Here is a 16231-nt window from a genome sequence, read left to right on the forward strand (position 1 = left end):
GGGCATGTGATTAAATACACAGCAAATTTAGTTAGACAAGTTAGCCATGTGGCCATAATAATACCTTTGACAGTATGTGGATGTTTAAAACTGGTCTCGCTAGTCCTGTAATGACAAGTAATTCAACCAAGACAATGGAAACACCCTGGTTTGAGAGACAAAGAATTAGATTGAGTATTCTGTTGAACTCTAGCGATATCAGTCTTTATTAAAATGTTGCATATATTGCGACCCCTTGTGTAACAGGGCATGATCTGTGTCTCACCAAAGTTCATAGAGGGATCAGATTGTACCACAGGCCACAATTTTTGATACACCTTTTTGATGGCACCACTGCGTGGATTATAATGATTGACCCAAGGGATTACATAGCTTTTTTTTTTCCTCCTTTCTACATAACAGTTGAGCCAGTGGTATTTTAATTGCCCATGCTATAGCTTTAATCAGACAATCCTTATTATATCCTCTCAATAAAAATGTTTCTATCATATCTATTTGTTGTTGAGCCACAAAGACATCACTAAATATGCATTTTTGCCCGCATGAATTATGAAAAGGGAAGCCCATATTTGCATGGCTTGGGATGAAAACTTGTAGTGTGTTGTGATCAATGGCTTTATGAAAGAGTTTTGTACTAATCAGCCCATTTGCAATTTCCACTGCTACATCCAGAAAGTTGACCTTACAACTGTAAATACTGTATGTGAATTTTACAGAACTATTGGAAGCTTTGTGTTTCAATGAACTGAATGAATTGACCATCAGTGCCTGTCCATATCATGAACAGGTCATCAATGTAACAACAGTAAGTGTTCATATACCTTGATATCTCCATGTTATTAAAGAAGATTTCTCTTTCAGCTGTCCTCATATAGGCATTAGCAAACAATGGGGCTTCATTCGACCCCATCACACACCCTCATACCTGAAGATAAAATGTACCATTGTATAAAAAGTGATTGTGTCAATATCATCCCTAATAGTTGCAAAAACAAATTTGCATCAGGACCATTATACCAGATATTATTGACCACTTGTGCCTGTATAGCTTTAAGGCCTTCATCATTCGGAATGATGGTATACAGATTTGAAATGTTAATACTGCACAGAAAACATACTTAACCGCATTTCTGAGGTACCTATAGGGTATTTTAAAAGGCTGTAGTGTCAAGCCCCGGTGGGGACACAGGGTTTTTATGCGACTTTGGCAGGGTATACAATAATGGAACCACAGGATTAGTGGGAATTAGCACTGAGCATAATTGTTGTGAAATAAAGCTCTCTTTGACAGCAGAAGTTAGTAATACTGACTATTCAGAACTGAAACCAACAGTAGGATCACCTCTTAATAACCTATATACCTTTACATCAGATAGTTGTCGTTCAATTTCAGTCACACACATAGACAAATCTTGTATCACCAAAGCCCCGCCTTCATCAACGGGGTGTATAATATCAGAATAAATAGATAAATCATATAAAGCATCCTACTCTGATTTACTTAAATTGCAATGTATAATGTTCTCTCTGCCAAACTCCCTTTGTGAGACCGTTTTTACCTCTTGGTCGAACATCCTGCAGAAAGGTTTAATAGATGCGTTGTTGGTATCCATTGTTTCCTTTAATTGTTTTCTTTAACTGTTCTCTTTCTTTTTTTTGTATGATATCTGTTTCTCAAATGGATGGTTTTCTAACTATTTGTTACCAAATATTATTATTAGTGATGAGCGAGGTTCGGTTTTACTCGGTTTTACTCGGTTTTACTCGGTTCTCAAAACGGCATCTTATTGGCTATCCAAAACACGTGACATCCCTGAGCCAATAAGATGCCGTTTTGAGAACCGAGTAAAACCGAGTAAAACCGAGTAAAACCGAATCCGCTCATCACTAATTATTATGATTGGTTTATGATAAAAACTCAACATTACAATGTGTCGAGGTAATAAGAGGATAAAACTGTTAGTGTATTACTTTGCTCAACAGCTGAAACAGAATATATCCTAATCATTATGTTAATTATGCATCATTGCAGACAAGCGAGAATCTGCCACATAATGAATATACTGTATGCTGTGTGTTACTAACCTTTTGAAACTGTATATGTAATTGTTACACTACCAGTTCACAATTGTTACACTGTTTGTAGTGGAGATCATCATTGTATTTATATATTTTGGTTACCTGGCCAACAGATACCTGTTGATGACGTCCACTATGGGCAACTTCCAGGGGCTCTGGCAGTGGGAGCTACACATGTAGAGATGGGGGTGTATAAGGTCAGTACGGTTTTTGGATATGTGTTTTTCCTGATGACAAGATAATAAATCTCAAAACATTGAAGCATGCTCTGTGTCTGTGAAATTTGTCCGAGTGCCCCCTGACCAATCTGAAATATATAGATATAGATATAGATATAGATATAGATATAGATATAGATATATATATATATATATATATATAGATATATATATAGATATGGACAGCCGGCACTCACTCCAACCAGCATGAAAACACCCAGGTGCCTTCTGTATTAGTTTTGCAACCAAGTATATAGAAGAAAAGCAGCGGCACTCTCAGGTTTTTGATTCAAAGAAAACGGGACACAGCGGTCACAGGTTCAAAATTCAACGTTTCGATATTTTACTATCGTCATCAGGATAAGAACATTACAAACAAACAATACTTAAATAGCTACTCACCCCACCTCGTGTAGACCATCGTCGCGAGTACCGGGTCCAGTGACGACACTCCATAGCGCCGCGCACTTCCTGTGCGCCCGGCCGCGCAGACGGTCACCTAGCAACCAATAAACAAAACACCGTGTGTGTACATTAATGGATCAGAGACAAGCTAACCACTCGAGGACTAAAGGAGTGGGACACATAAGGCACATCAGCCTGTCATGGGTATAATACAAACTTATGTATACATGCTGAACATCTGCATATTAACGTGTACGTAGTAAACATATAGATGAGTATCCCACATGATAATTAATATATATAAATAGAGGTAGACCGTGTCCAGATTATCACCGGCTGATCATTGCTGTAATAAGAAAAAAGCATATATAAGACACATCTGATTATATAAAGCAGTTCAAGGGGAGATGCTCATTTAGGCCTTTTGGTGCGATGGTGTTTAATCGATATATCCATCTTGTCTCCCTTTGCAGGAGAGCTTTACTCCTATCTCCCCCTCTCATGCGCTTAGGTTCAGCATCGATAATTTTATATCTCAAGGTTGCCAGACTATGGTTAAGCAATTTGAAATGTCTGGCCACCGGCTGATTTAAAGCATCCTTCCCACCCTCCAAGGCATGTCTAATGGCTGACCTATGAAGTGCCATTCGTTCTTTGAACTGTCTTGTGGTCTTCCCTACGTAGAGAAGACCACACGGACAGCGGATGATATACACCACGTGGGTGCTACTACATGTCAGTACCTGCCGGATGGCTATCCGTTCCCCCGAATGTGGGTGGGAGAAGGAATTGCCATGCTCCAGGTAGCTGCACGTAATGCACCCTGTACAACGGTAGCAACCAGCCTTTCTGGTTAGAAAGGTGGTTGGTCAGGCTGCTTTTTTCTCAGAAATATCATTTTTTACTAGCCAGTCCTTTAAGTTACGATTCCTAGTATAACTGGCCATCACTTTGGAATTTCTCAGCATGGGAAGGTCAGGATCCGAGGTGACTATTGGCCATAACTTCTTCACGGACTCCGAAATAATCGAACTGGCAGTATTGAATTGCTGCACAAACGGTACAATGTCCTTTTTCTGTTTTCTGGTGTCAGCTGTGGGAGTCAACGTCTCTGTCCGAGGAATGGCAAGTACCTTGTTCTTTGCTACAAGGAGGCTCTTATAGTCGTATCCTCTTGTTAAGAACTGCCGGATCATAATGTCTATTTCTTTGAAGAAGTTATGGCCAATAGTCACCTCGGATCCTGACCTTCCCATGCTGAGAAATTCCAAAGTGATGGCCAGTTATACTAGGAATCGTAACTTAAAGGACTGGCTAGTAAAAAATGATATTTCTGAGAAAAAAGCAGCTGGACCAACCACCTTTCTAACCAGAAAGGCTGGTTGCTACCGTTGTACAGGGTGCATTACGTGCAGCTACCTGGAGCATGGCAATTCCTTCTCCCACCCACATTCGGGGGAACGGATAGCCATCCGGCAGGTACTGACATGTAGTAGCACCCACGTGGTGTATATCATCCGCTGTCCGTGTGGTCTTCTCTACGTAGGGAAGACCACAAGACAGTTCAAAGAACGAATGGCACTTCATAGGTCAGCCATTAGACATGCCTTGGAGGGTGGGAAGGATGCTTTAAATCAGCCGGTGGCCAGACATTTCAAATTGCTTAACCATAGTCTGGCAACCTTGAGATATAAAATTATCGATGCTGAACCTAAGCGCATGAGAGGGGGAGATAGGAGTAAAGCTCTCCTGCAAAGGGAGACAAGATGGATATATCGATTAAACACCATCGCACCAAAAGGCCTAAATGAGCATCTCCCCTTGAACTGCTTTATATAATCAGATGTGTCTTATATATGCTTTTTTCTTATTACAGCAATGATCAGCCGGTGATAATCTGGACACGGTCTACCTCTATTTATATATATTAATTATCATGTGTGATACTCATCTATATGTTTACTACGTACACGTTAATATGCAGATGTTCAGCATGTATACATAAGTTTGTATTATACCCATGACAGGCTGATGTGCCTTATGTGTCCCACTCCTTTAGTCCTCGAGTGGTTAGCTTGTCTCTGATCCATTAATGTACACACACGGTGTTTTGTTTATTGGTTGCTAGGTGACCGTCTGCGCGGCCGGGCGCACAGGAAGTGCGCGGCGCTATGGAGTGTCGTCACTGGACCCGGTACTCGCGACGATGGTCTACACGAGGTGGGGTGAGTAGCTATTTAAGTATTGTTTGTTTGTAATGTTCTTATCCTGATGACGATAGTAAAATATCGAAACGTTGAATTTTGAACCTGTGACCGCTGTGTCCCGTTTTCTTTGAATCAAAGACCTGAGAGTGCCGCTGCTTTTCTTCTATATATATATATATATATATATATATATATATATATATATATATGTATAAAAAATAGTAAAATATAGCAGTATCCTTGGATGAACACCCCAGCATGGACACATCTGTTCAGTTTTAAAAAGTTTGAATTAAGCAGGTGGTTCAAAAGTGTTAGGAAGCTGCTGGTATCTGCATACCTGTTACGTACTGTACTGTTTTTATTCTGATATATGATCCCAAAAGTCTGTTTTACAACAGGAAAACTATTATGCACATATCTCCTTTAAAAAAGAAACATTGGGCCAAATGTAATAGTGAGAGTTTCAGAAAGTGAGAGATTTGGTAAGGTTTTGCAGTTGTTGTTTTTTTAAGTTGCAATCATTTACACTGCAAAACCAGGTTGATCTTGCTGTGTAAATAATTTCCACTTAAAAAAAACTGCAAAACCTTACCAAATCTCTCACTTTTTGAAACTCTCACTTTATTACATTTGACCCTATGTCTCTTTCAAAAGTTAGATTTTCCTAAATATTGTATCCCATATACTGTAAATGAACAAGCTAATTTTACATTCTGTAGTTTGCAATGTTTGGGCCACTGTCTAGACAAACCATTGTGCAATTATTAGTGATTCAAGCTATTTGTAATAAATATGTGATTGAAGTTCTTGCAATTTGAAGCATTGTCTTTTAATAGCATTCTGAGATAAGATTGGCACAGTTTTACAAAACCATAATGTCACTGGCTCAATCTCTGGTTTTGATATTATACTAAAAAGATAACTTTTAATGTGTGACCTACTGTGTTTGAGTAGCAAATAATGGTAGATGTAATTAATAGTATGGATTTTTAAAATAATTTTATTATTATGTTACAGCTTCATGGTCTGTGAACATGAGTAAAATTGAATGGTATTTTAATTCCTGAACCAACGCATAATTTATAATACTCCTCGTTTTGGATTAAGTGCAGAGATACAGTAAAAATTTGCACCATCATGAGAAATATTTGCTTTGTGTAGATGAAAGCTGGATAGGCTAATGAGTCCTGTTTTTTTTTTTTTTTTTTACTGATTGGCTAAGTAATACAACCCTGTTACCAGGCAGGTTAGCATTTCAGTTAGGTGTTATTCAAATGGTTGGACCAATAGCGTTCTTAAGGTGTGTGTGTGTGTGTGTGTGTGTGTGTGTGTGTGTGTGTGTGTGTGTGTTTGGTTTAGGTACTGTATAAAGTCTGAGTGAAGTTTACTACACAGCCTCTTTGTCATTCTGATACCCAACCCTCCCGCCCAAAACCTTGTTCTCTTTTGTTTGTATTTTGTCTTCCTAATCTCATTTTTTTTTTCCAATGGGAAGGCACTACATCTCATGTGCCAACTGTTTTGCAAAGAGTCATTATGGAGCATTTACCACTTTCAATATATGGTCAGCTTGTCCTGCCTTATTCTGGGGTCCCCGGGCACTTCTTTGTGGAAGCGTTTGGACTGTGCCCAAATAAGTGGAGGTGTTATTCACAACAGAAGTGCATGAAGGGGGAATGTTTGAATAGTTTCCATTTTATTTTATGTTGAGAGTTTAGATTTGCAGATTTGGTACACCAGGCCTAGCCAACCTGTGGCTCTGCAGCTGTTGTGAAACTACAAGTACCAGCATGCACTGATACAGTTTTAGCATTCCCTAATAGCAAATGTGGGGCAGGGGATGCTGGGACTTGTAGTTTCACAACAGGTGGAGAGCCACTGGTTGGCAAAGCCAGCAGTACACAGTCTGGTCTCTTTGGGGCCAGAAAAGGGCTAAATGGGCACAGGGCTGAATATTGATGATAATCTTCATGTAAGAAGCAGAGGAGCTTTGACAGGTGCAGTATGGGTGTGGTCAGGCTGTGGGTGTGGCCAGTGCAGTGTGTGGGTGTGTACATCTCCTAAATTATCAGCCCCAATGTCTCATGAATTACTAAAAGCAGAGATATTTTAGTAATGTGTAAGGAAATAAATACAACTTTAATACTGGATGATTTATAGCTGTGTGCCTTGTGGCTGATCATGTTCATACTGTCGTGATGATGAGCCTATTTTTATCTGGAGGCCTGGCACTGTAGCCCCTTCCATTCCATTGATATTCTAGCCCATGATCTCCTCTGCAAAGCCTAAAATTGCCTTCACTTGTTACATAATGCTCTCAAGACAGGCTTCATGCCATCCTTTACATTTTTAGATAAAGTTATTGTAATGGAAGCAAAAAGGCGAAATGCAAGGGAAATACAACATTAAGAATGTGTATACAAATCAAAAATGTTTCTTAAATCTCCGTATTAGAATTGATACAACACTTTTTGCAGCATAAATATAGTGCATTCCTAGAAACCCTAATAAGCTTAGAGCAAGTAGCTTCAGTGAAGACAAATATTGCTGTGACTGGACACTTGTCTGTGCTTTTTTTTTTTAATTGACGAAGAAAGCAAACAAAGGTAGATATCACTGGGTAGATGGATGGGTTAATATGGATTATGGTCAGGGTGTATGAAGGCAAAGTAAAGTACCAGAGCTAATTTAATTCTACTGTATATTGAGAACTATCTACTGTCTAGATGGACTCAAGCTGTAAGATCCAGGTCACCGAATTGGTTACTTTTATATGGTCATGGAAAGAGCTGAAGGCAGTGTAAATGTGTATACACACCTACATCAGTATTTGCAGCACACTGTGGGCGGGATGTAATGAAATCTGAGTTTGGCAGTCATGCAGGATAACAACCAAACTTGGACTTTTTTCTTAAAGGGGCAATTATGTACAAGGCATGGTTTAACCTTGTACATGATTGTCCCTTTAAAAAAAAAAGTCCAAGTTCGGCCGGCATCCTGCATGGCCGACTAACTTGGACTTAATTACAACCTGACCAGTATGTGTATATAATATTGAAAATATTTACTAAACTCCCAAAAATACAAAGAATTATATGATAATAAGAACTACAGCTCAGAAATACTACACGTATGGCACAGGAGAACATTGATTGGAGTTTTTTTTATATCTGTGTAGTACAGAATATGCATAAATCACCACTGCCATTTCATGCATATATTGAATTGTAATCCAATTTGATACTTCAAATAGCCAAGCAAAAATCAATTTGTAGAATATTTTTAAATAAATAACAGTGGCAGTTTTTCAATTAGTAATAACTTTTGTAAAAAAAACTGTATGTGATGTAGCAATAGATCTGTATGTATTGACGATCTCATTCACTGCCAAGTGTGCTTGTAAAATATATATATTTTTTTTCATACAAGACTTCATTCCAAACCTTAATATCCCCAGGAGGAATCCGTCTAGGTAACAATGGGAATTATTCTGCTTTGGTAGTAACGCAAAAAAGAGCAAGTAACTGTGCACTAGAGATGAGCGGCTGGCACTTTTCGTGTTTTTGGTTTTGGTTCTAATGCCACTTTTGTGTTTTGGTTTTGGCTTGGTTTTGCTAAAACCACCCTTTCGTGGTTTGGTTTTGGATCTGGATGATTTTTGGAAAAAAAACATAAAAACAGCTAAAATCACAGAATTTGGGGGTAATTTTGCTCCTACGGTTTTATTAACCTCAATAACATTCATTTCCACTCATTTCCTGTCTATTCTGAACACCTCACACCTCACAATATTGTTTTTAGGCCTAAAAGTTGCTCCGAGGTGGCTGTATGACCAAGTTAAGAGACACAAGTGTGTGGCACAAACACCTGGCCCATCTAGGAGTGGCACTGCAGTTGCAGACAAGATGGCACTATTCAAAAACTAGTCCCCAAACAGCACATGATGCAAAGAAGAAAAAGAGGTGCACCAAGGCTGCTGTATGACTAAGCCAAGCAACACAAGTGTTCGGCACAAACACCTGGCCCATCTAGGAGAGGCACTGCAGTGTCAGACAGGATGGCACTTTTCAACAACTAGGCCCCAAAAATCACCATGCAAAGATGTCGAAGAGGTGCAATGAGGTAGCTGTATGACTAAGCCAAGCGACACAAACAATTCCCACTGGAATTATACATCCAAATCACTGGAATTATACTGCAAAATCACTGGAATTATACGTCCAAATCACGAATTATACATGCAAAATCACTGGAATTAAATGGCAGTACCACTGGACATAAACGGAAGTGGCAGACAGGATGGCACTTTAAAAAAAATAGTCCCCAAACAGCACATCATGCCAAGAAGTAAAAGAGGGCAATGAGGTAGCTGTATGACTAAGCTAAGTGACATAAGTGTGCGGCACGAACACCAGGCCCATCTAGGGTTGGCACTGTAGTCCCACTGCTCTAAAGGTGGATACCGGACGCACGTCTAACACTAGCATAGTTGTTTTCAGTAATCCGCTTTGCAAAAGGAGATATATATAATATAGCAGTATCACTGGACTGGATTTATACGCCAGTACTACTGTAATTATACGTCAGGATCACAGGACTTATATGGCAGGATGACTGGATTTATATGGCAGGATCACTGTAATTATAAGCCAGTACCACTGTAATTATACGGCAGGATTACTGCAATTATACAGCAGGATCACTGGAATTTAAAAGTCAAAATCACTGGAATTATACGGCAAAATCACTGGAATTAAATGGCAAAATCACTGGAATTATACTGCAAAATCACTGTAATAAATAATATTGCAAAATCACTGGAATTAGACATCAAAATCACTGGAAATAGACGTCCAAATCACTGGAAATAGACATCCAAATCACTAGAATTAGACGTCCAAATCTCGGTATCACCTGCCTAGTGAAGTGGAATCTAGATGGGATTTGGTACCGGGGACACAATACCTCCATCAATTGTCTAAATCCCACTGCACTAATGGCGGATACCTAACCGGATGCACAACTAACACCAACATAAGTGTCAAGGCCTCATTTATGAGGGCTTCCATCATTATGTGAAGCTGAACCACTAGTCATGAACATAGGCCAGGGCCTCAGCCGTTCCTTGCCACTCCGTGTCATAAATGGCATATTGCCAAGTTTACGTTTCTCCTCAGACCATTTAAATTTCTTTTTTGGGGGTCTTTTTACTAAACTTTGGCTTTTTGGATTTTATATGCCCTCTACTATCACATTGGGCAGATGACGATTGCATTTCATCGTTTGACATGGCTAGTGGCAGCAGCTTCAGCACTAGGAGGAAGTGGTTCTTGATCTTTCCCTATTTTATCCTCCAAATTTTTGTTCTCCCATTATTTTTCTGGAGTTATATAACACAATATGCGGCACAGGAATGGCTGATTCACAGGACACTACCACTGGTCTGATGCAGGTCAACACTGCAACACTGTAAGGGACGTTGGTGTTGGTGGTTGTTGTTATATGGCAGCAGTGGACATATAGCAGCAGCGTATACCACTGTGACTGCCTGGTCACTGGACTGACTGATGCCCAGGACACTACCACTGGTCTGATGCAGGACAATACAGCAACACTGTAAGGGACTTATTATATAGCAGCACTGGACATATGGCAGCAGAGGACACCACCACTGTAACTGATGCAGCACAACACAGCACCACTGGACAGCACTGGACTTGTGGCAGCAGAGGACACAAGCACTGTGACTGGACAGATTCAGCACAAGACACGGACACTGAGAGAATGGACGGGGTGGGGACGTGCGGCTCCTGATATGGAATCCAAACCCTGCGAGAATCCGACAGCAGGCTGATGACGTTTTGCCTCAAACGGATTTACAAGTCAGGCAGGAAAACCTGAGCCTGGCTCGGAACCGGACTCAAATGGTGAAATTCGGTTCACTGAGAACCGAACCCGCTCATCCCTACTGTGCACCTGGGCAATACTGTGCTGCAAGGCAGGTGGGACAGGTGTAAAATGTGCAGAGAGATTTAGATATGGGTGGGGTGAGTCCACACTGAAATCTGAGTTGCAGTGTAAAGAACAAGCTGTCTAACATTTGTGGGCTACATGCAAAAGCAGATACTATTTACCCTGCTCAAAAAAAATATATAAATGCATTTGCTCTCTTCGCATGGGGATGTGGTTAAGATACCGACTGTCGGGATCCCTGCAGTCATAATCCTGAACCTCGTCAGAATGGTTGTGACAGAATCCAGACAGGGTCAGGAAACAGACACCAGAATCCTTACAGTCAGCATCCCAACTGTAAGTATAGCGTCCTGGTTATGGTTGGGGGGGGGGGTAGGTTAGGTTTAGGCGCCACCCGGGGGGTTAGGGTTGGGCTTAGGCTGTGGGGATGGGGGGATAGGGTTAGGCACCAGCAGGGGGGGAGGTTATGATCAGGCACTACATGGGGAGGTTCCTGGTTAGGCTGCAGGAAGAGAGGGTTAAAGAGTAGGGGATTTCGAAGATCGGGATGCCGGGGTCTGTATTGTGACCGCCAGCATCCCGTTTGTCAGTCAAATATATACTGAACCCGCAGCATGGTTTATTCCAGATACAAAGTTACTTGCTCTTTTCACTACTTCATATCAGAAATGGGCAATATGTGCGAGAGCAGTTAGTCCTGTATGATTCCTGGTAGATTCTTGTCATGAATGGTGGGTAAAGTAGCAGTCTAGTGGTAAAATGGGATTACTCCCAGGACAACAATCTAATAGAGTTCTATAAGATGTGTGCTATATAGATTTTATCATTCTTTGGTAATTTGCGCAACAGAATTTTGTTAGCCCTGATCACAGACCAATATATATATATATATAATCAGCCATGTGTTTATCAAGAAAAATCACATTCATCCAGTCACTGAATGACTGGAACACTGTTTGTTGTGTGGATTTGTTCAAGGCATGGGCAATTTAGGAGAAACCCTCCTGTCTGGTCATTGGACAATTGATGTGCTTGTTGAAGGATGGCTAAATTCTAAGGCTCAGATTCCACCATATCGATGATAATATGGTATAGAAGGAAGTTCGCTGATCTCTTGTAGTTGGAGATCAGTAGATCAGTAAACTTCCTTTTGTAGCATATTACCTAAGTGAGGACACCTAGACATATTAGGTACAGTGTGGGTCTTACTTAATCTAGAAACTAACTGCTCTGGTCTTACACTGTCTTCTAAACACCGCTAGAGATATGGGGCCTGATTCAGCATGGCTCGCTAAAGCAAAATCTTTCTCTAATGGGCAAAACCATGTGCAGTGTAGATGTAACATGTGTAGAGAGAGTTAGATTTGTGTAGGGTGTGTTCAAACTGAAATATAAATTGCAGTGTAAAAATAAAGCGGCCAATATTTACCCTGTACAGAAACAAAATAACTCACCAAAATCTAACTCTCTCTGCACATGTTATATTTGCCCCACCTGCAGTGCACATGGTTTTGCCCATTAAAGAAAGATTTGCTTGAATGTAACAAATTGGGATAAGCTTCACTTGATCCTTTACATTTAACCGTTCTTTGATTCCTTTCCCTGAAGTCCAATGGGTGAAACACGTAGGGCTTATAAGTTCAATGTACATTGTCCATTCCTGTGAGGATCCCCACCTTGAGCTCACACCCGAACAAGGTGAAGGTGGGGTTTATAGCATCTCATGTATTACCATTGGACTACTGACTTTATGTAAATGTAAACAATTAATTGTATTTTTCAATACTAAATTAATCTTTTAACTGTAAATAAATATTTGGTATAATTTTATTTATTTCCTGTTTGTCCCGGTTGTTGGGTAATCTCTTTGGTTACAGGGTATCTCCACAGGATTTTCTCCCTGTTTATTATTAGATATTTCATACCAATGTTTCAATGCCCTTAATCAGTCTGATATTCACAATATATATTTATGGAGGTATATCATGCCACGAACAAAGGAGATTTTTAAGGACCTCAGAAGAAGAGTTGCTGGTGCTCTTCAGGCTGGAAAAGGTTACAAAACCACCTCTAAAGAGTTTGTCTGACTGTTGACTGGTGGAGTCCAGAATGTGTGCAAAATACAAATGGAGGAAATGCCAGACCACTGTCACCACCCCAAGGAATGGTCGACCAACAAAGATTATGCCAAGAGCAAGGCATTTAATAGTTTGAAAGGTTACAAAGGAACCCAAGGTAACAGCTAAGCTACTGAAGGAATTTCTCACATTACCTAATGGTAATGTCCATGAGTCCACCATCAGGAGGACAATGAACAACAATTGTGTGCATGGCAGGATTGCAAGGAGAAACCTGTAAAATTCCTCCAAGCCGATATTCAGAACTAATCATCAATTACTGGAAACATTAACATACAGTTATTGTGGCACAAGGGGGTTTACCATATATTGAAAGCAAAGGTTCTCATGCCTTTGCCACTTGCAGATAAGGGATTTTGGATAATTTTCCTCGATAAATAAATTAGCATTTCTAATTTGTTTGGCTTGTTTCTTAGATTTAGTTCTCTTTCTCTACTTTTAGGACTTGTGTGAAAATCTGAGGTACTTTTAGGTTAAATATCAGTAGAAATATAGAAATTTCTGAAGGGTCCACAAACTTTCAAGCACCACTGTATATGTGGTACTATATGTTGTATTTACTGATACAGGTGTGTTTAAGCTTTTAGCATTGCCTTCTTCTCTTACGAAGTAGAGGGGTAGATGTATAAAGCATTGATATGGGGGAGAAGTGGTGTCGGCTTATGTTATGTGCACAGATACAGCTTCTCCCCTATGTATTACAGCGGCGGTGCATGTGCCCCTGTCTATGTCAGCAATGCTGTCTAAAGATAGTACTCCAATATGCAGTTGTAGTGGTCATTCTGACAGCTGCAGGTGTTGTTGCTCTACAGTATCTCCACAGCAGACACAGTCCTGTCCCTGGCTATGGCGGTTGCTGGCTCTGGGCTGCATGTGAGATCTTGCGGTAGTAGTGAGATATCGTGCATGCACCCTGAAGCCTGCCGGGGAGAGACATAGCACATCAGCACGATATGTGCCGCTATAGTAAAACTATACCTCACAGTATTCTGGCAGCAGCAATTAGCATAAAACACCCATTTTTTGTTCTATTGTTTTTATCTTCTGTGCTCTGGTTGAAAGTCTCCTTAATAAATGTATGTGGTCATTTATTTATAATACTAATGGTAATGTTGTCTGGCAGACTTTATAACCAACTAGTGATGTGCCCAGCTTCACACGGGAGCAATGTTGAGTTTAAAGTGATAGTCTTTTTTTAACCAAGGTCTTATAAGATTTCCGAAATAGCAGTTGCAGGGGTATAGGGCTTCAACAGCCACAAAACTCCTGCTCTCGACACCCACTATTAATATAAGGGAGTGTAATGCAAGCAGATCCAGGGCTATATCAAGTTATGAGCAAGGCTGACTGATCATCTCAGGCTGAGTGCAATTACACCAGCATCCACTGCAGCATCAGCCCTCCAGTGTCAGACTGTGGCTAACCTGCACTCTATGGACACCATCAGGGGTGTAGCAAGAACTTGTGGGCCCCATGGCAAATTTTTGAAGGGGCCCCCGTCCCAGTGCTTCTACAGAGACACCTCCATGCAGCAGTTGTTAATATCATGCACCGTAATATATCCCAAGTTCATTTTTTGAACCACAGTAGTGCCTTTGTTAATGTTAAGCCCCATAGTAGTGCCTTAGGGTACATTAGGTTACATTGTAGGGCTGCCAGTACATATTATACCACACAGTACCACCAATTCACATTATGACCTACATTGTCCCCACTTCATATTGTGCCACATTACAGTGCTACATTTCATATTATGTAACATTATAATGCCCTCCAGTACACTTTATACCACAATACAATGAACAGGTCCAGGGTCCTAACTAGATAAATTGTAGGCACTAAGGCAAAAGTTTGTAAGAGCCCCTATGGACAACTCCATGGTGAACAATTTATGTAACATGTGACTGTGACAGGGAAGGTGGGCCCCTCAGTTCTGGGTCCCATAGCATGTGCACTCCCTGCACCTATGGTAGCTACGCCCTTGGGCACCAGCGACCCAGCTGGAGACTGTAATCCATCTGGATAGTCACCAAGCAGGGAGCAGTGTCCAGGAGCACGATGTCCCCGGTGAGACTTCCGCGATGTCACCTGCTACTTGAACCCACTGCTTCACCTTCCCTAGGAGCTGTGGTGGAAGTCAGCAAGTCGCAGCCCTGGGACCAGCTGCAAAAGGGGCCGCCATGTGGGGGTAGGTATGCGGGCATTCAGGGGAGCTTAAACACCAGCAGGTGGTCCCCCGAACACATAATAAGACTGACGGATGCGGGAGCTCCGGGAGACATGTATGGCTGGGAACTCGGCAGGCCACACCCATCCTTCCTTCTCTACATAGTGTCTCTAGTCACCGGTAGTCTGTTTGTTCGGATTCATTTTGAGAACCACTACAAATGCTTTATAGAATTTTGAAAACCACATCAAAATCTGTCCAGTGGTTCTTGAGATTAGCCTGAACAATCAGACAGATGTCTATCGAGGGCTTTATTTTATACTATGTAGAGATGACAAAAGGCATGACTTTGCTCTTTATCCATGAGTTTGTTATAAAGTATTTAGCGGCCTATATAATGTGAGTAATAAGTTTTTCAGTATGCATGAATTGTTTCATGAAATGAGAAACAGTTTTGTTTTTTATATGTACAGTATGTGCACCCTAACACACATTATCAGGAGGGCACTAGGAATCTTACTGAATCCAGAAGGATCTTCCTACTCGAACACATTTGTGAGTAATGTAATAACTGACGAGACCCAAACAAGATCAACAATGAGCCATCCAAGCATAGCAAGGACTGGATCTATTATTTTCCTACTGAGAGTTTGGTAAACTAATACTTCTGAATATACCATTGAACTACAGTAAGCAAACAGCCCACTAGCTCTATTAGGCTCAAACTGCACATTTGAAATCTGAATTGATTACAATCCTGCACAACTCAAAATGTCAGTGCCATTTACTAGGATAGACACGAGATGTGTATCCAGCTAGGAATTGATTTATGTTTTCCTGCTGCAAATATTTAATTATTGTACACATGCACAATACAAGTGGGTACTGTATATTTCTACTTCTGTTACAGTAAGAGATTGAGCATCTTATACCACAGCAGCCTCTACTTCCTACTTGTGGTTATAAGCGCTGATGTATCAAGAATTGAAAAAAGGTTCTACCCTATTTATACAATAACATGGAAAAGTGCTGCCTAGATAA

At 40.6% G+C, this 16231-nt stretch overlaps 1 protein-coding gene across 11 annotated transcripts in view; it reads left to right on the forward strand.

The window, feature by feature from the left end:
* LOC134932110 (bone morphogenetic protein 7-like) overlaps positions 1-16231 on the forward strand; it is a 277636-nt gene that overhangs the window by 126130 nt on the left and 135275 nt on the right. Inside the window, exons 1-2 of one of the 11 annotated variants that reach the window (XM_063926197.1) lie at positions 739-805; positions 2193-2276. The exons of the other annotated variants lie outside the window; for them this stretch is intronic. Coding sequence (XP_063782267.1) covers positions 2262-2276 — 15 coding nt within the window. The 5' untranslated portion in view covers positions 739-805; positions 2193-2261. Of the gene's footprint in view, positions 1-738; positions 806-2192; positions 2277-16231 lie in introns of those variants that run through there. 11 annotated transcript variants of the gene reach the window in all.

This window comes from Pseudophryne corroboree, chromosome 6 (assembly GCF_028390025.1).
Source record: "Pseudophryne corroboree isolate aPseCor3 chromosome 6, aPseCor3.hap2, whole genome shotgun sequence".
Taxonomy (NCBI): Eukaryota; Metazoa; Chordata; class Amphibia; order Anura; family Myobatrachidae; genus Pseudophryne; species Pseudophryne corroboree.